This window comes from Oncorhynchus masou, chromosome 23 (genome assembly GCF_036934945.1).
Source record: "Oncorhynchus masou masou isolate Uvic2021 chromosome 23, UVic_Omas_1.1, whole genome shotgun sequence".
Classification (NCBI taxonomy): Eukaryota; Metazoa; Chordata; class Actinopteri; order Salmoniformes; family Salmonidae; genus Oncorhynchus; species Oncorhynchus masou.
The window spans coordinates 17974820-18002069 of record NC_088234.1 but is presented as its reverse complement, the minus strand read 5'-3'; the positions used below and the strand labels follow the sequence as shown (position 1 = coordinate 18002069).

At 47.5% G+C, this 27250-nt stretch overlaps 1 protein-coding gene across 2 annotated transcripts; it reads right to left on the bottom strand.

The window, feature by feature from the left end:
• On the bottom strand, positions 1-27250 carry LOC135510478 (N-acetylaspartate synthetase-like). Of its 2 annotated transcripts, none has more exons than XM_064931449.1 (3): positions 26815-27250; positions 25334-25498; positions 1-3046 (listed from the first exon to the last, which is right to left on the bottom strand). In XM_064931449.1, exons 1-3 carry the CDS (start codon positions 27128-27130, stop codon positions 2679-2681), a joined length of 849 nt encoding a protein of 282 aa, XP_064787521.1. In that variant the 5' UTR covers positions 27131-27250; the 3' UTR covers positions 1-2678. The 2 variants fall into 2 exon arrangements, with proteins under 2 accessions (XP_064787521.1, XP_064787522.1); XM_064931450.1 differs by lacking the exon at positions 26815-27250 and adding an exon at positions 26139-26274.

The window sequence follows — 27250 nt, the reverse complement described above, 5'->3', positions numbered from 1 at the left end:
GTCAAGACTAGGGGGAGTGGGGGGGTAGAAGTCAAGACTAGGGGGAGTGGGGGTAGAAGTCAAGACTAGGGGGAGTGGGGGAGGGTAGAAGTCAAGGCTAAGGTGAGTGGGGGGGTAGAGGTCAAGGCTAGGGGAAGTGGGGGGGTCAGAAGTCAAGGATAGAGGGAGTGGGGAAGGGTCAGAAGTCAAGGCTATGGGGATCAGCGCAATATCTTTTTGGTCTATATGTTTTTATTTTCATTTTTTTTCTTCACATTTAATTTCTTTATCTTTGTACAAGTATGACAAGTTCTTGGGCTCATAGAAGTTGTATCTCTCCCTCTGCTGGTTCTGTCTGTGATAGGAGGATGGAGATGAGAGTGGTTATCGTTATGACGGGGAGAGAGGGGGTTGCCTTTTGGGTTTGTCAGCTACATACGGTATAGTATTCCAACTGTGTACACATTAACACATACACAGAAGGATAGAAATATACCTGTAAATTGGATATAGTATTGTATTTAAATTCAAATGGATAAATTTGTGCTCAGATGCATTTTGTTAGGTCGACTACATATACTTTAAGTCCGCAAATATTGCAAATAATGTATTAGGCCTACCCAAGTAGTTTTCTCCAATGACCTGGATTGAATATATACTAGATTGCGATTACTTTGTAATTGTAGCTGTATCCATAAAATGTGCATACTACTATGTAGCAATGCTTCCATCAAATGTGTGTGACTATAAAAATCTTGAATTTATCCTTAATGAAATTCCAAACTTATTAAAAATGTTAGAATTTATCTTGATTCAATTAGTAAACAATTGATAAGTACACATATGAATCAAGTTGAATTAGATTAAATAATTTACTCATTAGAAAATCCCATGATTAAATGAGTAATATGTTCAATATTGACACTTAAATATTCACCCTGCATGGGTATCCCTAGCCTGAACTACCCTCTTGTTTTCCCAACCAATTAGAGACCATCTCCATAGTTCCCATGTAGGTAGAATGGAATCATAGAATTAGGAACCATTGTCATTCTATAGAATCCATTCTGATACTGTGTTGAATGAGGGGATAAGAACATGATCAAAGATGGAGGAGGAGATAGAGGGAGGAGGAGATAGTGGAAGGGAGGATATCAGAAAGATGGAGGAAGAGATAGAGGGAGGAGGAGATAGTGGAAGGGAGGATATCAGAAAGATGGAGGAGGAGTGATAGGAAACTGCATAGTGTGGTCAAAAGTAGTACAATATATAGGGAATAGGAGATGCAGCCTGTGTGTGCTTGTTTCCTGCCACCCGATTCCACAGTACATGTCCCTCCACCTGACTGCACAGTACATGTCCTGCCACCTGACTGCACAGTACATGTCCTGCCACCCGATTCCACAGTACATGTCCTGCCACCCGATTCCACAGTACATGTCCTGCCACCCAACTGCACAGAACATGTCCTGCCACCCGACTGCACAGTACATGTCCTGCCACCCGACTGCACAGTACGTGTCCTGCCACCAGAGCCACGACCTGTTCACCCTGCTACCATCTAGAAGGCGGAGACACTACAGGTGCATCGAAGCTGGGGTAAGGAGAGACTGAGGAACAGCTTCTATCTCCAGGCCATCAGACTGTTAAATAGTCACCAGTAGCCGGCCTCTGCCCAGTACCCTGCCCTGAACGTTAGTCATTATTACTAGCTGGCTACCAGCTGGTACTCTACCCTGCACCTTAGAGACTGCTGCCCTATATACATACCCCCTTCATATGTATATCTTGTATTCTCGTCATCCTATACAACTACTGCTGTACACACCGTTTCTATTCATATACTGTCTATACACACAATCATATACATATATATATTTATATTCCGGACTCTGACATTGCTCATCCCGATATTTCTTAATTCCTTTATTTTTAATTGGGGGGGATTTGTGTGTATTGTTTTGTATTGTTAGATATTACTGCACTGTTGCAACTAGAAACACAAGCATTTCTCTGCACCTGTGTTCACATCCGTCAAATACGTGTAAGCAACCAATAACATTTGATTTGATTTGTTCCTCTTGTCTCTCCACAGGGCTGCTGGTATATGGGCTGTGCTGAAGTGGCTGGACAAATGCCAACCTACTTAGTCTTTTTGTCTAGGTCTTTTTGGGTACACACGTTGTTGTGACAATGGAGAGGGCTTAAGTGGGCTAATGAGAGACGACGGTGCGTTTGAGATAGAAATGCCACGTATTGATCAGGAGGGGGTAGATGTTGGAGGGCTGGTAGAGGTAATGAATACGGTAAGGAACAATCACATGGTATCAAAAGCAAAGGGAACACTCAGTTGATGATGTCATTTGAAAAGGCATGGGATGGTGATATATATGTTAGGGATTTTTTTTTTTTTAACAACAGGACAGGGTAAAAAAATTCAATAAATGTACTCGGGGGGGCACTAAATTCAAAATGTAAAAAATAAATAAAAATAAACTAAAACCAATAAAAAGTTAGTGACTTAAGAGGAATTAATAGAAACAGTAGTAGTAAGAAGAAGTAACTCTAATAATATAAAATAAATAAAGTTGTCAGAGGAGAAGGACTTGGTCGAGGCTCGTTGGGCGAGGGGCTCTGCCTCGAGGAGGTGGTGTCGTTGCTCTCTCCCCCTTTCTCTCTCCATCCCTCTCTCTCATCCCTCACTCCTCACGGAGCTGCAGACGGTAGCGTTGGTAACGGATCTGGAAGAAGAGCCTCTCTTGCGGCGAGCGGCTCATTCCGGGCAGCATGTAATCCTCGCTACCGCCGGTCCGCCGGAAGCCCAGTGACTCATACAGCTTGTGGGCAGCCATCTTGACGGCGGTGGTTCCCAGGACGACGGCGGCGTAGTTGTTATGCATGGCGAACTCTAGCACACGACGCCCCAGCAACTTGGCAATGCCCTTGCCGCGGAAGCGCGAGTCCACCGACATGCGGCGTAGTTCCACCGTGTTGTCGTCCTCCCGGCCCTGCGCCGCCACGATGCCGACCACCTGACCTTCCAGCACCGCCACCCAGAAACATGAGCCTGGAGAACCAGAGAGCCAAGTTAGAGACCAACACATACACCAAACAACAACATAAATCTGACAGTGTATACTTTACATGTAACCCCACCAAATACCATCTGACCTGATGTGAAGGGACTGAAGTGTCAGCCACAGTAGGACTTTCCATGGCTGTCTTTATCTGACCCCTGGTTGGCTCAGTGTGGCTCAGTGAAGGACTGAAGCAATAAGAAGGGAAGAGTCTACAAGAAGGATACCCTAAAGCACCTACACTACTTACCCTAAAGCCCCTACACTACTTACCCTAAAGCCCCTACACTATTTACCCTAAAGCCCCTACACTATTTACTATTGTAAAGTGGCTGTTCCACTGGATGTCAGAAGGTGAATTCACCAATTTGTAAGTCGCTCTGGATAAGAGCGTCTGCTAAATGACTTAAATGTAAATGTAAATGTACCCTAAAGCCCCCTACACTATTTACCCTAAAGCTCCTACACTATTTATCCTAAAGCCCCTACACTATTTACCCTAAAGCCCCCTACACTATTTACCCTAAAGCCCCTACACTATTTACCCTAAAGCCCCTACACTATTTATTCTAAAGCCCCTACACTATTTATCCTAAAGCCCCCTACACTGTTTACCCTAAAGCCCCTACACTGTTTATCCTAAAGCCCCCAACCCTATTTGCCCTAAAGCCCCCAACCCCATTTGCCCTAAAGCCCCCAACCCTATTTGCCCTAAAGCCCCCTACACTATTTGCCCTAAAGCCCCCAACACTATTTGCCCTAAAGCCCCCAACACTATTTACCTAAAGCTCTCAACCCTATTTGCCTAAAGCCCCCATACACTATTTACCTAAAGCCCCCAACACTATTTACCTAAAGCCCCCAACACTATTTACCTAAAGCCCCCAACACTATTTACCTAAAGCCCCCAACACTATTTACCTAAAGCCCCCAACACTATTTACCTAAAGCCCCCAACACTATTTACCTAAAGCCCCCATACAATATTTACCTAAAGCCCCCATACAATATTTACCTAAAGCCCCCATACAATATTTACCTAAAGCCCCCAACACTATTTACCTAAAGCCCCCAACACTATTTACCTAAAGCCCCCAACACTATTTACCTAAAGCCCCCAACACTATTTACCTCAAGCCCCCAACACTATTTACCTCAAGCCCCCAACACTATTTACCTCAAGCCCCCAACACTATTTACCTAAAGCCCAATACAAATCAAAGGTATTTATGAAGCCCTTTTTACATGTCACAAAGTGATCATACAGTAACCCAGTCTTAAAACCCCAAACAGCAAGCAATGCAGATGTAGAAGCACACTATTTGTCTTAACCCCAAGAGATCATTTAAGGCCAGCTAACACCAGCATGTATTTATACACCCCTCAGAGCCTCTGGCTGCGTGGATCAAATCCTTTTTTGAATGACAGAGGGAGTGGGACGATTTGTATTATGTTTTTTTTATTAGCATGAGTGGATGAATGACTTTTTCCCCTTATCCGTAATGGAAGTGACATTTTAAAATCTTTTATTCACCCCCGTCCAGTTGGTGGCAGCAATACAGCATTAGATGTGGTACGTCATAAAACCTCGAAGAAGATCAACTGGACAGTGGACTCCCATCCCCCCCAACTATGGTCAGAACAACCTATCATTAAAGCCACAATCTGCAATATTTCCTTTTGTTTAATCAATGGTCATTTCCATGGATTATATCTTCAAGGTGTCAGCCAGGGCTGTTGAAATGGCACATTGTGGCTTTAACCCGGCCCTGCTGCTCATGTGTATCGGGATGTCATACTAATTACAGACTGGTGTTAATTGTTCAGATTACAGAGCAATGAGAGGCTGCTATACAATGGCTTCTGTCAATTAACATAACCGCGTGATTCAGTTAAAATAGTGAACATGAGGATTGGTTCACTCTTTGAAAAAAGGGTTCTTTGGCTGAGTCTGTGAGTCTGTGAGTCAGTCTGAGTCTGTGAGTCTGTGAGTCAGTCTGAGTCTGTGAGTCTGTCTGTGAGTCTGTCTGTGAGTCTGTGAGTCAGTCTGTGAGTCTGTGAGTCTGTGAGTCAGTCTGTGAGTCTGTGAGTCAGTCTGTGAGTCAGTCTGTGAGTCAGTCTGTGAGTCTGTGAGTCTGTGAGTCAGTCTGTGAGTCAGTCTGTGAGTCTGTGAGTCTGTGAGTCAGTCTGTGAGTCAGTCTGTGAGTCAGTCTGTGAGTCAGTCTGTGAGTCAGTCTGTGAGTCAGTCTGTGAGTCAGTCTGTGAGTCAGTCTGTGAGTCAGTCTGAGTCTGTGAGTCAGTCTGAGTCTGTGAGTCAGTCTGAGTCTGTGAGTCAGTCTGTGAGTCTGTGAGTCAGTCTGTGAGTCTGTGAGTCAGTCTGTGAGTCTGTGAGTCAGTCTGAGTCTGTGAGTCAGTCTGAGTCTGTGAGTCAGTCTGAGTCTGTGAGTCTGTGAGTCAGTCTGTGAGTCTGTGAGTCAGTCTGAGTCTGTGAGTCAGTCTGAGTCTGTGAGTCAGTCTGAGTCTGTGAGTCAGTCTGAGTCTGTGAGTCAGTCTGAGTCAGTCTGAGTCTGTGAGTCTGTGAGTCAGTCTGTGAGTCTGTGAGTCAGTCTGTGAGTCTGTGAGTCAGTCTGTGAGTCTGTGAGTCAGTCTGAGAGTCTGTGAGTCTGTGAGTCAGTCAGTGAGTCAGTCTGTGAGTCAGTCTGTGAGTAAGTCTGTGAGTCAGTCTGTGAGTCAGTCTGTGAGTCAGTGAGTCAGTCAGTGAGTCAGTCTGTGAGTCTGTGAGTCAGTCTGAGTCTGTGAGTCAGTCTGAGTCTGTGAGTCAGTGAGTCTGTGAGTCTGTGAGTCAGTCTGAGTCTGTGAGTCAGTCTGTGAGTCTGTGAGTCAGTCTGTGAGTCTGTGAGTCAGTCTGAGTCTGTGAGTCAGTCTGAGTCTGTGAGTCTGTGAGTCAGTCTGAGTCTGTGAGTCAGTCTGAGTCTGTGAGTCTGTGAGTCAGTGAGTCAGTCTGAGTCTGTGAGTCTGTGAGTCAGTCAGAGTCTGTGAGTCAGTCTGAGTCTGTGAGTCTGTGAGTCAGTCTGTGTCTGTGAGTCAGTCTGTGAGTCTGTGAGTCAGTCTGAGTCTGTGAGTCAGTCTGAGTCTGTGAGTCTGTGAGTCAGTCTGAGTCTGTGAGTCAGTCTGAGTCTGTGAGTCAGTCTGAGTCTGTGAGTCTGTGAGTCAGTCTGTGAGTCTGTGAGTCTGTGAGTCAGTCTGAGTCTGTGAGTCTGTGAGTCAGTCTGAGTCTGTGAGTCAGTCTGTGAGTCTGTGAGTCAGTGAGTCAGTCTGAGTCTGTGAGTCTGTGAGTCAGTCTGAGTCTGTGAGTCAGTGAGTCAGTCTGAGTCTGTGAGTCTGTGAGTCAGTCTGAGTCTGTGAGTCTGTGAGTCAGTCTGTGAGTCAGTCTGTGAGTCAGTCTGTGAGTCAGTCTGTGAGTCAGTGAGTCAGTAAGTCAGTCTGAGTCTGTGAGTCTGTCTGAGTCTGTGAGTCTGTGAGTCAGTCTGAGTCTGTGAGTCTGTGAGTCAGTCTGAGTCTGTGAGTCTGTGAGTCAGTCTGTGAGTCAGTCTGTGAGTCAGTCTGTGAGTCAGTCTGTGAGTCAGTCTGTGAGTGAGTCTGTGAGTCAGTCTGAGTCTGTGAGTCAGTCTGAGTCTGTGAGTCTGTGAGTCTGTGAGTCTGTGAGTCTGTGAGTCTGTGAGTCTGTGAGTCTGTGAGTCTGTGAGTCTGTGAGTCAGTGAGTCAGTGAGTCTGTGAGTCTGTGAGTCAGTCTGAGTCTGTGAGTCAGTCTGTGAGTCTGTGAGTCAGTCTGTGAGTCTGTGAGTCAGTCTGAGTCTGTGAGTCAGTCTGAGTCTGTGAGTCTGTGAGTCAGTCTGAGTCTGTGAGTCAGTCTGAGTCTGTGAGTCAGTCTGTGAGTCAGTCTGTGAGTCAGTCTGTGAGTCAGTCTGTGAGTCAGTCTGTGAGTCAGTCTGTGAGTCAGTCTGTGAGTCAGTCTGTGAGTCAGTCTGAGTCTGTGAGTCTGTGAGTCAGTCTGAGTCTGTGAGTCAGTCTGAGTCTGTGAGTCAGTCTGTGAGTCAGTCTGAGTCTGAGTCTGTGAGTCAGTCTGTGAGTCAGTCTGTGAGTCAGTCTGTGAGTCAGTCTGTGAGTCAGTCTGTGAGTCAGTCTGTGAGTCAGTCTGTGAGTCAGTCTGAGTCTGTGAGTCAGTCTGAGTCTGTGAGTCAGTCTGAGTCTGTGAGTCAGTCTGTGAGTCTGTGAGTCAGTCTGTGAGTCTGTGAGTCAGTCTGAGTCTGTGAGTCAGTCTGAGTCTGTGAGTCAGTCTGAGTCTGTGAGTCAGTCTGAGTCTGTGAGTCTGTGAGTCAGTCTGAGTCTGTGAGTCTGTGAGTCAGTCTGAGTCTGTGAGTCTGTGAGTCAGTCTGAGTCTGTGAGTCTGTGAGTCAGTCTGAGTCTGTGAGTCTGTGAGTCAGTCTGAGTCTGTGAGTCTGTGAGTCAGTCTGAGTCTGTGAGTCAGTCTGAGTCTGTGAGTCTGTGAGTCAGTCGGAGTCTGTGAGTCTGTGAGTCAGTCTGAGTCTGTGAGTCTGTGAGTCAGTCTGAGTCTGTGAGTCTGTGAGTCTGTGAGTCAGTCTGAGTCTGTGAGTCTGTGAGTCTGTGAGTCAGTCGGAGTCTGTGAGTCTGTGAGTCAGTGAGTCTGTGAGTCAGTCTGTGAGTCTGTGAGTCAGTCTGTGAGTCAGTCTGAGTCTGTGAGTCAGTCTGAGTCTGTGAGTCAGTCTGAGTCTGTGAGTCAGTCTGAGTCTGTGAGTCAGTCTGAGTCTGTGAGTCTGTGAGTCAGTCTGAGTCTGTGAGTCAGTCTGTGAGTCAGTCTGTGAGTCAGTCTGTGAGTCAGTCTGTGAGTCAGTCTGTGAGTCAGTCTGTGAGTCAGTCTGTGAGTCAGTCTGTGAGTCTGTGAGTCAGTCTGTGAGTCAGTCTGTGAGTCAGTCAGTCAGTCAGTCAGTCAGTCAGTCTGTCTGGTAATGTGAGAGTAGTACAGTACTGTACTGTGTCTGTGTTGTAGCTATACAGTATCTACACTATCTAGGGATCAATACAGTACCATTTTGGAGATGTACAGAGAATGCTGGACAGGTTTTCTGTAGTTGAGGTTGTGTGTGTAGTGTGGATGACTGGCTTATATATATATATATATATTCTCATCCTTAGTTTATCTGATTTGCAAACCCCTCCAAAATGTGTGATAGCCTATTTATATTAGATAAAACAAACACACATACACACACCAATTGATGAATTTATGCTAATACACTGATTGGACAATGTTATGAGGGATTTAAGGACCCTGTGGGATTCAGTGGATTAATGAGTGAATAAAACAACTGTCAGATGTATTACAGCCGGTCGCCACGGTAACAAGTGTGCCTGTCCAGACATGGCATGACATGTAGCATCACGGAGAGGGTAGCTGCCCACAGCTGGGGAGGGTATTAGAAGGCAGCTAGATCTGCAAGCAGTGAATAGTTGGCTGGGATATTTTCCCATTTGACCTTTGACTTTGGTCATCATTGTGTGTGCAGAGTTCAGAGTGAGTCAGACAATAACTTTTTGGATTCTAGGACTTGGTCCAACTTGGTGGCTCTCCAGTGTTGACTCTCCCTGTCTCTCGTCACAATGCGGGACAATGTTAACTGGCTTCGGGAATAGCTGCTCCACTTTGGAAGGGTCAGGTTCATTCAAATTACGGTGTAATGTGTCAGCGTTTTTAGGGTTGGGGTCAATTCCATTTCAGTTCCAGTCAACTCAGGAAGTATACTGAAATTCCAATTTTCTTTGGTTTTTGGTTTACTTTCTGAATTGACTGGAATTGAAGTGGAATTGACCCCAACCCCGGTCTTCAGTTGTCGCTAATTAGTGCTTTATCTCAGAAGAGAGAGATGAGAGTAGTTGTTAGGTACTGGGAGGAAGTGGGAGGTAGGGGGTATATTAGAGGAAGGGGAGGAAGGGAGGGAGAGGAGGAGGTAGGAGGGGGGAAAGGAGGGGAAGGTAGGAAGGGGGGTACAAAGAGGAAGGGGCGGTATGAGCGGGGATACTAAGAGGAAGGGGCGGTATGAGCGGGGATACTAAGAGGAAGGGGCGGTATGCACGGGGATACTAAGAGGAAGGGGCGGTATGAGCGGGGATACTAAGAGGAAGGGGCGGTATGAGGGGGGATACTAAGAGGAAGGGGCGGTATGAGGGGGGATACTAAGAGGAAGGGGCGGTATGAGGGGGGATACTAAGAGGAAGGGGCGGTATGAGGGGGGATACTAAGAGGAAGGAGCGGTATGAGCTGGGATACTAAGAGGAAGGGGCGGTATGAGCGGGGATACTAAGAGGAAGGGGCGGTATGAGGGGGATACTAAGAGGAAGGGGCGGTATGAGGGGGGATACTAAGAGGAAGGGGCGGTATGAGGGGGATACTAAGAGGAAGGGGCGGTATGAGGGGGATACTAAGAGGAAGGAGCGGTATGAGCTGGGATACTAAGAGGAAGGGGCGGTATGAGCGGGGATACTAAGAGGAAGGGGCGGTATGAGCGGGGATACTAAGAGGAAGCGGGCGGTATGAGCGGGGATACTAAGAGGAAGGAGCGGTATGAGCGGGGATACTAAGAGGAAGGGGCGGTATGAGCGGGGATACTAAGAGGAAGGGGCGGTATGAGGGGGATACTAAGAGGAAGGAGCGGTATGAGCGGGGATACTAAGAGGAAGGGGCGGTATGAGCGGGGATACTAAGAGGAAGGAGCGGTATGAGCTGGGATACTAAGAGGAAGGGGCGGTATGAGCGGGGATACTAAGAGGAAGGGGCGGTATGAGCGGGGATACTAAGAGGAAGGGGCGGTATGAGCGGGGATACTAAGAGGAAGGAGCGGTATGAGGGGGGATACTAAGAGGAAGGGGCGGTATGAGGGGGGATACTAAGAGGAAGGGGCGGTATGAGGGGGATACTAAGAGGAAGGAGCGGTATGAGCGAGGATACTAAGAGGAAGGGGCGGTATGAGGGGGATACTAAGAGGAAGGAGCGGTATGAGCGAGGATACTAAGAGGAAGGGGCGGTATGAGGGGGGGATACTAAGAGGAAGGGGCGGTATGAGGGGGATACTAAGAGGAAGGGGCGGTATGAGCGGGGATACTAAGAGGAAGGGGCGGTATGAGGGGGATACTAAGAGGAAGGGGCGGTATGAGCAGGGATACTAAGAGGAAGGGGCGGTATGAGCGGGGATACTAAGAGGAAGGGGCGGTATGAGCGGGGATACTAAGAGGAAGGAGCGGTATGAGTGGGGATACTAAGAGGAAGGAGCGGTATGAGGGGGGATACTAAGAGGAAGGAGCGGTATGAGGGGGGATACTAAGAGGAAGGAGCGGTATGAGCGGGGATACTAAGAGGAAGGAGCGGTATGAGGGGGGATACTAAGAGGAAGGGGCGGTATGAGCGGGGATACTAAGAGGAAGGAGCGGTATGAGCGGGGATACTAAGAGGAAGGGGCGGTATGAGCGGGGATACTAAGAGGAAGGGGCGGTAGGGGGGATACTAAGAGGAAGGGGCGGTAGGAGGGGGGATACTAAGAGGAAGGAGCGGTATGAGGGGGATACTAAGAGGAAGGGGCGGTATGAGCGGGGATACTAAGAGGAAGGAGCGGTATGAGCGGGGATACTAAGAGGAAGGGGCGGTATGAGCGGGGGATACTAAGAGGAAGGGGGCGGTAGGGGGGGGATACTAAGAGGAAGGGGCGGTAGGAGGGGGGATACTAAGAGGAAGGGGCGGTATGAGGGGGGATACTAAGAGGAAGGGGCGGTAGGCGCGGGGATACTAAGAGGAAGGGGGCGGTAGGGGGGATACTAAGAGGAAGGGGCGGTATGAGCGGGGATACTAAGAGGAAGGAGCGGTATGAGGGGGGATACTAAGAGGAAGGGGCGGTAGGCGCGGGGATACTAAGAGGAAGGGGGGGGTAAGAGGAAGGGGCGGTAGGAGGGGGGGGGGATACTAAGAGGAAGGGGCGGTAGGAGGGGGATACTAAGAGGAAGGGGCGGTATGAGGGGGATACTAAGAGGAAGGGGCGGTAGGAGGGGGGATACTAAGAGGAAGGGGGCGGTAGGGGGGTATACTAAGAGGAAGGGGCGGTAGGAGGGGAGATACTAAGAGGAAGGGGCGGTAGGGGGGGATACTAAGAGGAAGGGGGCGGTAGGGGGGGATACTAAGAGGAAGGGGCGGTAGGAGGGGGATACTAAGAGGAAGGGGGCGGTAAGGGGGTATACTAAGAGAAAAGGTGCAGTAGGGGGGGATACTATGAGGAAGGGGCGGTAGGTGGGGGGATACTAAGAGGAAGGGGCGGTATGAGCGGTGATACGAAGAGGAAGGGGCGGTAGAGGGGGATACTAAGAGGAAGGAGCGGTAGGGGGGATACTAAGAGGAAGGGGCGGTAGGAGGGGGATACTAAGAGGAAGGGGGCGGTAGGAGGGGGATACTAAGAGGAAGGGGCGGTAGGAGGGGGATACTAAGAGGAAGGGGCGGTAGGAGGGGGATACTAAGAGGAAGGGGCGGTAGGAGGGGGGATACTAAGAGGAAGGGGCGGTAGGAGGGGGATACTAAGAGGAAGGAGCGGTAGGAGGGGGGATACTAAGAGGAAGGGGGCGGTAGGGGGTATACTAAGAGGAAGGGGCGGTAGGAGGGGGTATCCAAAGAGGAAGGGGCGGTAGGAGGGGGGATACTAAGAGGAAGGGGCGGTAGGAGGGGGGATACTTAGAGGAAGGGACGGTAGGGGGTATACTAAGAGGAAGGGGCGGTAGGAGGGGGTATCCAAAGAGGAAGGGGCGGTAGGAGGGGGATACTAAGAGGAAGGGGCGGTAGGAGGGGGGATACTAAGAGGAAGGGGCGGTAGGAGGGGGTATCCAAAGAGGAAGGGGCGGTAGGAGGGGGTATACTAAGAGGAAGGGGCGGTAGGAGGGGGATACTAAGAGGAAGGGGCGGTAGGAGGGGGTATCCAAAGAGGAAGGGGCGGTAGGAGGGGGGATACTAAGAGGAAGGGGCGGTAGGAGGGGGATACTTAGAGGAAGGGACGGTAGGAGGGGGGGGATACTAAGAGAAAGGGGGCGGTAGGGGGGATACTAAGAGGAAGGGGCCGTAGGAGGGGGGATACTAAGAGGAAGGGGGCGGTAGGAGGAAGGTGGCAGGAGGAGGGAGAGGTATGAGGGGGGAGGGGAGAGGTAGGGGGGCGGGGGTGGGCACGCCTCTGAAGATGAAGCCACCCCACCATCTGTCAGAGCAGAGCCTGTGCCAACAGTCAGGGTTACCTAATTCCGTGAACTTTCCTGGTTTCGAGAAATCCTTTTTGGAGGATTGCTGCTTATTCGCTTATTCTCGGTGTTGTGCAACCCTATTCAGGACAGGATGGGACAACCAATTATAATTATTACCTCCCACTTCAGAAGAAGTAGGAGGGGCCGGAGCGGAGGGGGGTACTACGAGGAAGGGGGGAAGTAGGAGGGGAGATACTAAGAGAAAGGCGGGAGATAGGAAGGGACAGGTAGGAAGGAAGAGGTAGGAGAAAGCTGAAGCCCTCCCCAATATCTGTCAGAACAGAGTGTGCCAACAGACAAGACGGGACAACCAGGCACGCCAGCCCAGGCCGTGTGTGATGTGATGTGTGAGATACACGCCACTTTAGTGTTGCTGTAACTACAGATCAAACATTTTATTAATAGATGAATAATAGTTCAAATGTGAATAGAATATTAGATATTAATAGATTATACATATTCAAGATGATTCTATTAAAGATGCACTCTCAAACCATTGTATAATTTCAGCCAGTAGTTTTGAAAGTGGTGCTCATGAGCCAAAAGTGGTCCCCGTTTTTTGTGTACGAAGCCATTAAATTGTGTACTATGTCATCCAGCTTGTACGATATGTTATGTCCTGCAAATTATTTTTATCATAATCATTATATTCTTTTGCAATTTGTACGATATGTTACGAATACCGTTTGTTATGCTTTAAGATCCTGGAGTGCATCTTTAAGATGTCCCATGTATATACAGTACTAGCGATTAATGTCATGCATCCCAAATCACACCCTATTCCTTATATAGTGCACTACTTTTGACCAGGACCTATAGGGTTTCATTTGAGATGCAGTCTTGGTCTCTGGTAAAAGCTCAGAGGGATCCCACAGTATTCATTCCTAAGCTGCTGGTTCCGAGGTTCAAGAAGCACCGCCCCGTTTATTTGACTTCATTCCGATTCAATTGAACAGATTTAGAGAAGCTCAATACCACTTAGCTGTAATTATCTCTGTACGGGGGTCGCTAACTGCAGATAGGATGAAAGAAAAAGGCAACTGACTTTTTCAAACTCTTCTTGACCCCATGTGTAATACCTACATGTTTCAAGCAGACCACCATAGTCCCTGAGCCCAAGAACGCCAAGGTAACCTGCCTAAATGACTATCACCCCGTAGCACCCACAGCTGTAGCCATGAAATGCTTTGAAAGGCTGGTCATGGCTCACATCAACACAATCAACCCACTCCAATTCGCATAGCGCCCCAACAGATCCACAGATGACGCGATCTCTATTGCACTCCACACTGCTCTCTCCCATCTGGACAAGAGGAACACCTACGTGAGAATGCTGTTCATTGACTACAGCTCAGCGTTCAACACCCTAGTGCCTTCCAAGCTCATCACTAAGCTCAGGACTCTGGGACTGAACTCGCTCTGCAACTGGATCCTGGACTTCCTGAGGCACCACCTCCAGGTGGCGAGGGTAGGCATCTGCCACACTGACCTACAACACGGGGGCCCCTCTGGGGTGCGTGCTTAGTCCCCTCCTCTACTCCCTGTTCACCCACGACTGTGTGGCCGTGCACGACTCCAACACCATCTTAAGTTTGCTGGCGACACGACGATGAGACAGCCTATAAGGAGGATGTCTGTGACCTGGTAGTGTGGTACCAGGATATCAACCCCCAACGTCAGCAAGACAGAAGAGCTGATCGTGGACTACAGGAAAGGAAGGGCCCGAGCGTGCCCCCCTCCACATCGACGGGGCTGTAGTGGAGCGGGTTGAGTTCCTCAGTGTCCACATCACTAAGAAACTATCGTGGTCCACACACACCAACACAGTCAGGAAGAAGACTCAATAACGCCTCTTCCCCCTCAGGAGGCTGAAAAGATTTGGCATGGGCCCCTCAGATCCTCAAAAAGATTTGGCATGGGCCCCTCAGATCCTCAAAAAGATTTGGCATGGGCCCCTCAGATCCTCAAAAAGATTTGGCATGGGCCCCTCAGATCCTCAAAAAGATTTGGCATGGGCCCCTCAGATCCTCAAAAAGATTTGGCATGGGCCCCTCAGATCCTCAAAAAGATTTGGCATGGGCCCCTCAGATCCTCAAAAAGATTTGGCATGGGCCCCTCAGATCCTCAAAAAGATTTGGCATGGGCCCCTCAGATCCTCAAAAAGATTTGCCATGGGGCCCTCAGATCCTCAAAAAGATTTACAGCTGCACCATTGAGAACATCTTAACTGGCTGCATCACCGCTTGGTATGGCAACTGCTTGGCATCTGACCGCAAGGCGCTACAGAGGGTAGTGCGTACAGCCCATCCTTGCCATCCAGGAACTCCAAACCAGGAAGCATTAGATGTAGGGCCTAAAATTGGTCAAAGACTCCAGCCACCCAAGTCATTGACTGTTCTCTCTGCTATCGCACAGCAAGCGGTACTGATGCAAGGAATTCTGGAACCAACAGGACCCTGAACAGCTTCTACCCCCAAGCCATAAGATGGCAAAATAATTTGTCAGGTTAGCTATTGGTTAACTATTTAACTATTTGCATTGACCCTTTTTGCACAAACTCTTTTGACTCGTCACATACCGTACGTTGCTACTACTGTTTATTATCTATCCTGTTGTTTAGTCACTTTATCCCTATCTATATGTTCATATCTACCTCAATTCCCTTGTACCTCTGCACATTGACTCAGAACTGGTCTCCTGTGCATATAGACACATTTTCATTACACATTGTGTATTTATTCCTCATGTTACTATTTTTCTATGTTCTCTTTTTTCCTCTCTCTGCATTGTTGGGAAGGGCCCGTAAGCATATCACTGTTTTTTTTACCTTTATTTAACTACCCTGCTGCCCCAGGATCAGATGTGTTAGTCTACACATGTTGTTTACAAAGCATGTGACGAATACAATTTGATTTGATAGGATATTCTCCTTTTCCTCCTCCTCCCCCCTATTCTTCTCCTCCTCCCCTCCCTATTCTTCTCCTTCTCCCTCCTCCCTATTCTCCTCCTCCTCCTTCTCCCTCCTCCCTATTCTCCTCCTCTTCCTCGTCCATATTTTCCTCCTCCTCCCCTCCCTATTCTCCTCCCTCTCCCTCCTCCCTATTCTCCCTCCATCTCCCTATTCTCGTCCTCCTCCCCTCCTTATTCTCCTCTTTCTCCCTATTCTCCTCCTCCTCCCTATTCTCCTCCTCCTCCTCCCCTCCCTATTCTCCTCCTTCTCCCTATTCTCCTCCTCATCCCTATTCTCATCCTCCTCATTCCTATTCTCCTCATTCTCCCTCCTCCTATTCTCCTCCTCCTCCCCCTCCTATTCTCCTCCTCCTTCCCTTCCTATTCTCCTTCTCCTCCCTTTCCTATTCTCCTCCTTCTCTCCCCTCCTCCTCCTCCCCTCCCTATTATCATCCTTCTCCCTCCTCCCTATTCTCCTCCTCCTCCCCTCCCTATTCTCCTCAACCTCCCTATTCTCCTCCACCTCCTTATTCTCCCTATTCTCCTCCTTCTTTACCCTCCCTATTCTCCTCCTCCTTCTCCCCTATTCTCCTCCTTCTCTTCTCTCCCCTCCCTATTCTCCTCCACCTCCTTATTCTCCTCCTTCTCCCCTCCTTCTCTCCCCTCGTTATTCTCCTCCTCCTCCCCTCCCTATTCTCCTCCTTCTCCCCCTCCTTATTCTCCTCCTTCTCTTCTCTCCCCTCTCTATTCTCCTCCTTCTCCCCTCCTTATTCTCCTCCTTCTTTACCCTCCCTATTCTCCTCCTTCTCGTCCATATTCTCCTCCTTCTCCTCTCCCTATTCTCCTCCTCCCCTCCCTATTCTCCTCCTCCTCCCCCTCTCTATTCTCCTCCTCTCCCCTCCTTATTCTCCTCCTCTCCCCTCCTTATTCTCCACCCCACCTTATTCTCCTCCTTCGACCCACCTTATTCTCCTCCTTCTCCCCTCCTTATTCTCCTTCTTTACCCTCCCTATTCTCCTCCTTCTTTACCCTCCCCATTCTCCTCCTCCTCCCCTATTCTCCTCCTCCTCCCCTCCCTATTCGCCTTCTCCTCCCCTCCCTATTCTCCTCTTCTCCCCCTCCCTATTCTCCTCCACCTCCTTATTCCCCTCCTTCTCCCCTCCTTATTCTCCTCCTTCTTTACCCTCCCTATTCTCCTCCTTCTCCCCCTCCCTATTCTCCTCCTTCTCCCCCTCCCTATTCTCCTCCTTCTCCCCCCTCCTTATTCTACTCTTTCTCTTCTCCCTCCTCTCTATTCTCCTCCACCTCCTTATTCTCCTCCTCCTTCTTTACCCTCCCTATTCTCCTCCTTCCCTCCCTATTCTCCTCCTTCTCCCCCCTCCTTATTCTACTCCTCTTCTCCCCCTCCCTATTCTCCTCCACCTCCTTATTCTCCTCCTTCTTTACCCTCCCTATTCTCCTCCTTCTCCCCCTCCCTATTCTCCTCCTTCCCTCCCTTTTATCCTACCTTCCCTCCCTATTCTCCTCCTTCTCCCCCTCCTTATTCTCCTCCTCCTCCTTTGAGAAACATTGGCTCTGAAAAGAAGGGATCTGCTGGTTAAGAGTCAGACATGGAGAACTAAGAGCTAGCTTGACTAGAGCGGGGGATCATAGGACCCTGGTAGATGGGGATGGGAGTAGACAGTAGGGTGTGGGGGTATCCTAGCCCGTTGTTGAAGGAAGTGGAGAGGACTCTACCAGGGCAGTAAGGAGGAATGGAAGGAGGAGAGAGCTATTACAAGAGCTTTAAACACTATTTCATTTGGAAATATTTTTAACTCAGGATTTTAATGTGACAGATTTTTTAATTCTAACTGGTATAGGAAAATAATATGCTTCCTGCCGTGGGCGTGCATTGGTAGGAGAATATGGTGTGATGATATGATATGACCCCCCCGTCCCCGTCCCTAACCCTTTTTATTGTGCTTAACAAGATTATTGTCTATCCATTCAAATTAAATCTATAAGGGTAATTCAGTTGATAAGCATTTAGTCTAGACAGCGCACACCCTTGCTGTGTGTGTGTGTGTGTGTGTGTGTGTGTGTGTGTGTGTGTGTGTGTGTGTGTGTGTGTGTGTGTGTGTGTGTGTGTGTGTGTGTGTGTGGGTGGGTGTAAGATTAAACAAAAGCTCATTAACAGCTTGTGTCTGCTTTAGTGTGTGTTCATACTTGATACAGATCATCCCTTTGTTAGGGTTAAGCGTGCCTGCGTGTGTGTGTGCGCGCGTGCGCACGCGTGTGTGTAGCAGACATGGGTCGGTCATAGTTGCTCATGGTCACGTGATGAGGTAGAAGGAAATTTCCTCTTGGTCTAACGGTCAAGGTGTTGGTTAGTCCTGCAGTAGACCAGGGAATGAGTTTAGTAGGGTATCTCTGGGTATAGGATGGGGACCCCCCCCCTCCCTGTCTTCCGGACAGCTATACAATACACATCATTGTTTTGTCCCCATGTCACCCTAACAGATGAGACCAGGAGCACACACACATGCTTACACACGCACATCTAAGCACATACACACATATGCACACTCATATGCACACTTCTCACACACTTCTCACACAACATATGGCAAATCATTATTTAAACATGAATAGTTAACAAGCCCCACCCATCTCAAGAAGACCTACAAGCTCCAGCATATCTGTCATACACACTAACCTGTGCCCTGTCATTCACTACACACACTACCCCTGGTATGTTACACACACACACACACACACACACACCCTGCCCTCTGTCTCCATTACAGCTCCCTTAGCGCCTGAGACTGTGTAGGAGCATTAATCACTAAGGAGGCTGCAGCACTGGTCTTTTCACATTAGTTTTACTGCCCTGGGTGTCTCATCACTCACACTGTGTGTGTGTGTGTGTGTGTGTGTGTGTGTGTGTGTGTGTGTGTGTGTGTGTGTGTGTGTCAAAGGGTTGGAGGTTTCGTAAACCCCCCCCCCCTTCTTTAAAACACTAACCAAAACCCTCTGTTAACGACTAAGATGTTGTAAGGCAGAGGAAGATGTGCTTTTTCTGTGTCTCACCCACTCACTCATAAAGATCAGACCACATGATTGGTTACCCAAGATCGGATCATATTATTGGTCACCTGGGAGTAAAGTGTTTAGAAACAATAATGTTTTTAACATCTCATTTTGCCTCTTGTTGGGTCCATTGTTCTTTACCAGTATCGATTAAAAACATTTTTTTGAGTAGCGCTTTTGCAGTCACATATTTTTGGGTTGTGTCATTGTACAATGAATAAGACACTGACTGAAATTTGCTGTGAAGTGAGTAGAGATTAAACTCAGTGACACCTAGTTAAATTGATACCCCTCTCGAATGGACAATCAAGAATCTTTCTCTCTCTCATGCCTAACCCAGTTCTCCACAGCTACTGTTACATCCTCAAAAATAAAGAGAGGGATCGGAAGGATGGAAGGAAGGAACGTTTATCTACTGTGTGTATAGCGAGCTACCTCAGCTGATGAGCTAGAGAGAGTTCCCAAGGGAGACCCCTACGTAGAGCAAACCTTCCCCCATATCCCGATCAAATGCTTCCATTTTCTACCTTGCCTTCTCTCTCTCTCCCTCTGTCTGACACACTCTCTCTCTCACTATGCCTGACACACTCTGCCTCTCTGTCTGACACACACTCTCTCTCTGTCTGACACACTATGCCTGACACACTCTGCCTCTCTGTCTGACACACACTCTCTCTCTGTCTGACACACACTCTCTCTGTGCCTCCGCCTCGCACACTCCGCCTCCGCCTCGCACACTCCGCCTCCGCCTCGCACACTCCGCCTCGCACACTCCGCCTCGCACACTCCGCCTCACACTCCGCCTCCGCCTCTCACACTCCGCCTCCGCCTCTCACACTCCGCCTCCGCCTCTCACACTCCGCCTCCGCCTCTCACACTCCGCCTCCGCCTCTCACACTCCGCCTCCGTCTCTCACACTCCGCCTCCGTCTCTCACACTCCGCCTCCGTCTCTCATTCCGCCTCCCATACTCCGCCTCCGTCTCTCACACTCCGCCTCCGTCTCTCACACTCCGCCTCCGTCTCTCACACTCCGCCTCCGTCTCTCACACTCCGCCTCCGTCTCTCACACTCCGCCTCCGTCTCTCACACTCCGCCTCCGTCTCTCACACTCCGCCTCCCACACTCCGCCTCCGTCTCTCACACTGTCTCTGTATCTCTCTCAGCAGAGTGATAATAAGCAGCAGGTACTGTGAGTGAAGTGTCTGCACCCACTAACTCCCCAGAACAGAATGAGATCACTGTCATTAGCAGGGAAGTGAATAGGGGCTAACAGACAAGTAGATAGCGTCCCAAATGGCACTCTATTCCCTACATAGTAGTCCATAGGGCTCTGTTCAAAAGTAGTGCACTATATAGGGACTAGTGTGTCATTTGGGATGTGGAAGTAGACTGTTCTGTCTAGGCAGGACCCTTGTATGGGACAGGCTCTGACCCAGACTGAGATATGAGGACAACAACCCATCTGGCCACTCCTATCACTGCCCTGGGGCCCAGGAATCAGGTGGCTGTAACTGTTGAGTCACCTTGGCCCACCTACCTATGTACTGTGTGGAGCAGACTAGATACCTTCACTGTAGAGAGCAAGGTTGAGTGAGTCCCAAATGGCACCCTATTCCCTACATAGTGTACTACTTTTGACCAGAGCACTATATAGGGAATAGGGTGCCATTAGGAATTGGGCCCAAGCTTCATAATGTTAAAGTGAGGAACGTGGTAAAGGAGCTTGGTTTTCCTTGGCCGAATCACGCCCCTCGCCATGTCTTGTATAACAACGGGGGCTGCGGGGGTACGTGCTACGCCACTCTTTATAACTAGCTCGAAGTTAACTATCTAAGATGTGACAAATAAATGATCTCCAGCTATGTATCTGGTTTGCTAACTTGCTAGCTAAGTGGCTAGATGGCAAGGTCAAGCCTCTTGGTTACGGCAGAGCCAATCAATCCTCTCCTGGAACAAGAGCCTTGCTGTCTAATATATGTTTTGTGGATGCAGCAAACTGTGAGTAGCCTTTTCAGATAGTTGTATAACTTTATGAGCTGGAATATCTGTCACTGCAATATCTGTCACTTCCTGGGTGGCAGGGTAGTCTAGTGGTTAGAGCATTGGACTAGAAACCGAAAGGTTGCAACTTCATATCCCCAAGCTGACGAAGTACAAGGTACAAATCTGTCATTCTGCCCCTGAACAGGCAGTTAACCCACTGTTCCTAGGCTGTCATTGAAAATAAGAATTTGTTCTTAACTGACTTGCCAAGTTAAATAAAGGTAAAAAAATAATAATACATTTATGTTCGCTTGCTCATGTTAGCATTTAGCTAGCGTCCACTATGGGAATCCTGCGTGTGTGTGCAGCCACGCACCTCCTCCAGGACTGCCACGCAGAAGACATGCCAGGCCGCGCAGAGACGTAAAAGACTGAACTTCACTGAGTCCCCCCCATTAGTTTGCACTATATAGATCAATGTTTTTTCTGTGATCGAATCAACATTACATCAGCCCCTTTCCAATGTAACAAACCAAAACAAATCAAACTTTGCAAGATTGAGTCTGATTTTGTGGTAGTCTGAGCCGGAGCGCAGCGGAGTAGAATTCTGTTGGCCGGGTAGCCCATATGAGGTAGCCCATATGAGGTAGCCCATATGAGGTAGCCCATATGAGGTAGCCCATAAGAGGTCTTTCAATCCCCTGCGAGTGCATGCGCTTTTCAGATCAGTTCAGAACAGAGCTTGTGCGTGTGCACATTTGCTGATATTCTTTGCTAGTTAGCGAGTTATTAGCCCAGTTATAGATAAGTATAGGTCAGCAATGGGGAGCTACTGCTTCCTACAAGATCACAAAACGTGGAGGCTACATTTCAAGCTGTCTTTAAAAAGACAGTCAGGTAAAAAAAGATCCTGTCTTAATTAAGGGGGCAGTGTTGTATTTTATATTTTGAGACAGGCTTGAATATACAGATAAGCTAATAGACAGAGGGGTAGCCTACAATGTCTAATTCTCTGTATGGTAATTATTATTATTATTATATGTCTCAAGCAATGTAGGCCTGCATTGAACACCATACTGTATATAGGATACTGTAGGCTATATGATAGAAATCAAAAGCTATTTCCATGGGAAAATGTTATGGGATTTTCTCCATTGGTTTTGTTGGTAGGCCTACATTATGCTCATGTAACAGTATAACTTTAGACTGTCACCTCACCCATACCCGGGCGCGAACCAGGGACCCTCTGCACACATCAACAACAGTCATCCTTGAAGCATCGTTACCCATCGCTCCACAAAAGTGGCCCGTTTGCACTGACATTAATACCATATACCCTGCTATGGTACAGGAACATTATGAAGGTATGAAAATCTGGATACTGCCAGACCCTACCTGGTATAGACTACAGAACAGTGGTGTATTTGTACAGGGCAGTGAAAGTGGATGGGATTGATTTGTTAATTAATGAAACAGCCTTTATCGATTGGTTGATTAATTAATGACACAGCCTTTAGTGATTGGTTGATTAATGACACAGCCTTTATTGATTGGTTGATTAATGACACAGCCTTTATTGATTGGTTGACAGTACCACAGGGATGTCAGGGAAATCTCAAGCTGGTAGAATTAATGTCCTGCTCTTTGATGTTTAGAATCCCTAGTTAAACACCCAACCCCATGCCCCCATTGTTCCTGGTATGTCCCATGCACACACAGGCTGAGCAAAGGGCTGAGATAACAGATGGCTTTTTGTGACAGTGGGACGACTAAATGCTTAACACACTTTATAGTAATGGGGGGTATCGATACAGGTACATATCGGGACATTATTTCTGTGATAGTTGGCTGTACCGACGGTATTCTTCCTTCATACCTTGTTCTCCATCTTCTTTTTAAACAGGCAGCCAAATGACTGATCAAAACTGGTTTTCTCGCGGCTCTGTCTTTGTCCTTCTGCAGCAGACAAATGGTGAGCAATGTGTTTGGATCATTGAATCGGTATAAAATCTCAGTATCGAATCACAATACATATAGAATCATGAGAATCCTGACAATTACAATACATATCGTATCGGCACCGAAGTACTGCGATAATATCGTATCGGGAGGACCCTGACAATTACAATACATATCGCATCGGCACCGAAGTACTGCGATAATATCGTATCGGGAGAACCCTGACAATTACAATACATATCGGCACCGAAGTACTGCGATAATATCGTATCGGGAGGACCCTGACAATTACAATACATATCGTATCGGCACCAAAGTACTGCGATAATATCGTATCGGGAGGACCCTGACAATTACAATACATATCGTATCGGCACCGAAGTACTGCGATAATATCGATCGGGAGGACCCTGACAATTACAATACATATCAGATCGGCACCAAAGTACTGCGATAATATCGTATCGGGAGGACCCTGACAATTACAATACATATCGATCGGCACCGAAGTACTGCGATAATATCGTATCGGGAGGACCCTGACAATTACAATACATATCGATCGGCACCGAAGTACTGCGATAATATCGTATCGGGAGGACCCTGACAATTACAATACATATCGATCGGCACCGAAGTACTGCGATAATATCGTATCGGGAGAACCCTGACAATTACAATACATATCGTATCGGCACCGAAGCACTGCGATAATATCGTATCGGGAGGACCCTGACAATTACAATACATATCGTATCGGCACCGAAGTACTGCGATAATATCGTATCGGGAGGACCCTGACAATTACAATACATATCGTATCGGCACCGAAGTACTGCGATAATATCGTATCGGGAGGACCCTGACAATTACAATACATATCGTATCGGCACCGAAGTACTGCGATAATATCGTATCGGGAGGACCCTGACAATTACAATACATATCGTATCGGCACCGAAGTACTGCGATAATATCGTATCGGGAGGACCCTGACAATTACAATACATATCGTATCGGCACCGAAGCACTGCGATAATATCGTATCGGGAGGACCCTGACAATTACAATACATATCGTATCGGCACCGAAGCACTGCGATAATATCGTATCGGGAGGGCCCTGGCAATTCCCAGCCCTAACACATATACAGTGCCTTCGGGAAATATTCAGAACCCTTGACTTTTTCCACATTGTTTGGTAACGGCCTTATTTTAAAAATGTGTATATATTTTTTCATCCTCATCAATCTACACACAATACCCCTTAATGACAAAGCAAAAACAGGTTTTTAGAAATGTTTACAAATGTATTAACAATGAAAAACTGAAATATCACATTTACATAAGTATCGATTGGGTTCAAGTCTGGGCTCTGGCTGGCCCACTCAAGAACATTCAGAGACTTGTCCCGAAGCCACGTTGTCTTGGCTGTGTGTTTAGGGTCGTTGTCCTGTTGGAAGGTGAACCTTCCCCCCATTCTGAGGTCCTGAGCGCTCTGAAGCAGGTTTTCATCAAGGATCTCTTTGTACTTTGCTCAGTTCATGTTTTCCTCAATCCTGACGCTGAAAAACATCCCCACAGCATGATGCTGCCACCACCATGCTTCACTGTAGGGATTGTGCCAGGTTTCCTCCAGGAAGAGTCTTGGTGGTTCCAAACTTCTTCCATTTAAGAATGCGGGAAGGCCACTGTGTTCTTGGTGACCTTCAATGCTGCAGAAATGTTTTGGTACCATTCCCCAGATCTGTGCCTCAACACAATCCTGTCTCTGAGCCCTACGGACAATTCCTTCAACTTCATGGCTTGGTTTTTGCTCTGACATGCACTGTCAACCATGGGACCTTATATAGACAGGTGTGTGTCTTTCCAAATCATCACCAATCAATTGAATTTACCACAGGTAATGGAAACAGGATGCACCTGCCCTCAATGTGCATAGCAAAGGGTCTGAATACTTCTGTAAATAAGGTATTTCTGTTTTTTTATTTCCAAAACCTGTTTTCGCTTTGTCATTATGGGGTATTGTGTGTAGATTGCTGAGGATTTAAAAAAATCTATTTTAAAATAAGGCTGTAACATAACAAAATATGTAAAAGTCAAGGGGTCTGAATACTTTCTGAAGGCACTGTATACACCTACTGAAGAGGAGATAAGTGTGTGTGTGTGTGTGTGTGTGTGTGTGTGTGTGTGTGTGTGTGTGTGTGTGTGTGTGTGTGTGTGTGTGTGTGTGTGTGTGTGTGTGTGTGTGTGTGTGTACTGGATAACGGAGGCTAGCAGACAATGTCAGCAAGAGGGGGGAAATCAAAGGCTTATCAAAAACCTGCCTTTTAGGAGATTCACAAATAACTGCCAATTGACCCCAAGATGTAGGGTAGAGGCGGATAAAAGTGTGTGGGTGCGTGTGTGTGTGTGTGTATGTGTCAGCATGTGAGAGAGACCGAGAGAGAGAGAGACAGAGACAGCGAGACAGAGAGAGAAAGCGATTTGATTATAGCCTAAAGTTTTGGAACGGAACAAGGAGGAAGTGTGTCATAGCTCACTTCTTAGAATCGAAGTGTTTTGCATCATAGGAGATTTATGGATTGTCCTAATTAGGGACTGATGTAGTTGAGGAAATGACTCCAATGAGGCTTGGCCGACTGCTGCAGAAAGTCTATCAGCAGTTTCCTCCTCGCAATCAATAGGCCCAGTAGTGTGGCTTGCCCTGAACCCTCCCGCAGTAACACAGTGGAGCGAGTCGCCCTGCATACTTAATAAGCAGGCAGACTGCCTCGGTCATTGAACGCATATCTGCGTCCCAAATGGCACCCTATTCCCTACATAGTGCACTACTTTTGGCCAGGGCCCATGGGTTTGCGGATTAACATTTATATACTGACAAACCCAACAGATTAGGCCTATTTCATTTTCACATTATATTCAGGATATAGTTTGTGTGTTGTGTCCAATTGCTCCCTATCCCCTCTTACCTGTAGGTTTCATGTAATACTCCTCGATGTCTGCCATGTCAGTGTGGAGCGCGCAGGCCAGATAGCTGTGGATGACTTTGTGGCTGTAGAAGTAGCGCGCGCCCATGAGAAGGAACGGCGCGCAGCAGGTCAGCGCGAGGGATTTGGTCACAACAAAGCACATCACTATGGAGATAAGGAAGAAAAATAAACGATACCTGTCAGAAAAAAGAATCAAATGTTGGATTTTGGCGGAAGTCACACACATAACCAAACAGTGACATTCCAAAAAGAAGTATATGTTGCTGCTTCAAATTAAGATCAGTCCCTAATATCACACACGTAATGAGGAGTAAGTCATTGAAAAACATCACATGGCATCCTATGTTGAACATGTATTTATTTTACTGGGTGCAAATTTCAGTGTATACACATACCCTAGATATCCTACACATCCAATAGCCTTTTGAAATAATCTCAGACTCTGGTCCATTTACTGCAGTCGGTGCTTTTTGGAGTAGCCTATTTCTCTGATTGGGCAGCACGGTGGCGCCAGAGTGGAACCCACCACACAGACAGGCTGTGCAGCACCATTGCATGTTATTATGTTTTCGTCTAGCCTGGCATGATGCAACACTATTTTACTCCATTGCGCCACGATATGGCGTGCTTACTGTCAACAGTGTGCCCTTACTTTGTAGCGAAATGGTTCCAAATAATAGCGTCATATCCACATGATAACCCACACCAATTTTCATACAACATTTCGACAGTGAAGTATAGTATGTTTTGTTGGTTTTTACTGTTTAATCTGTATGGTACTTACCACGGTACAGATAAAGGAATGAGGTGTACATACGTACGTGATGAACATTTTGAAATCAACATCTGCACTCGAATTATAAACAATGCCAGCATGCGCACACGGCTGGTGGTGCTGCGCGTTGTGTGCACGTACAGTAAAATGTGTGTATGATGGGAACTGGTGGGGGGGTGAGATTGGTGCACGCACGCGCACACTGTGGGCCAATCCTCAAATTCTATTCATTCATTCATGCGTCCAACCCAACCTGCATCGTAGCGCCCTACACGCACATCCAACAGGGCACCGACTACATACTACATGCACCATGCGTTTTAGCCATGCCTTTGTGTGCGGTTTGATGCGGTGCTGTAAGGCACGTGAGCTACATGCCGGAATCGAGGAAAAGAGGGCATCGAGTTATCCATTAACACACACACATTGATGCTCCCAACAGATTATAGCTTTCCTTCAACTGCATTTCAACTCACAATAAAAAATAAATAAAAACATTTTGCAATGATTGGTTTTCTTGTGTTAGTATGGTTGGGTTATTCATTAAGAATGTATTTTACAATAATCATTTTCAAATACATAATATACATGGGTAAAATGAAAAGTGTTTTTCAATGAGTAATGGCAACTTCAAACGAATTTCACTGCAGTAAATCGTTAGTATAGGGTGAATCGTGTCACTTACGTGTCAGAAGAGCATATACGAATTGGGTTTGACTTTGCTGTAATATGCCTCTGAACGCGGTGTTGGGTATTCTCTCCATTATCCCCTCATAAAAGATGCGGCGCACTTCCACATGGTCCGTGCGCTCAAACTCGCGGATCAACACCGTATCTTTCCTCACATCATTTTCCTCGAGAGGATTCGGTGCCGGTGTGGAAGAAGTCCACATTTGCGAGGAGGAAAGGATAATAGAATCTTTTTTTGTCCCTTGTATGGCATCGTGTTCATCCGCAACAATTTTTGTCTCGCAAACCATTTTTGGAGACGAACAATGCATGCAACTGGCCTCAAAAATAACTCGAACCTTGGTAAGAATAGAAATGGGATACGATGCGTCTATAAATATGCAAAGAAAAAATGCGGCGGGTGTTTCTGTTGCAACCCTGAGCGTTTCTGC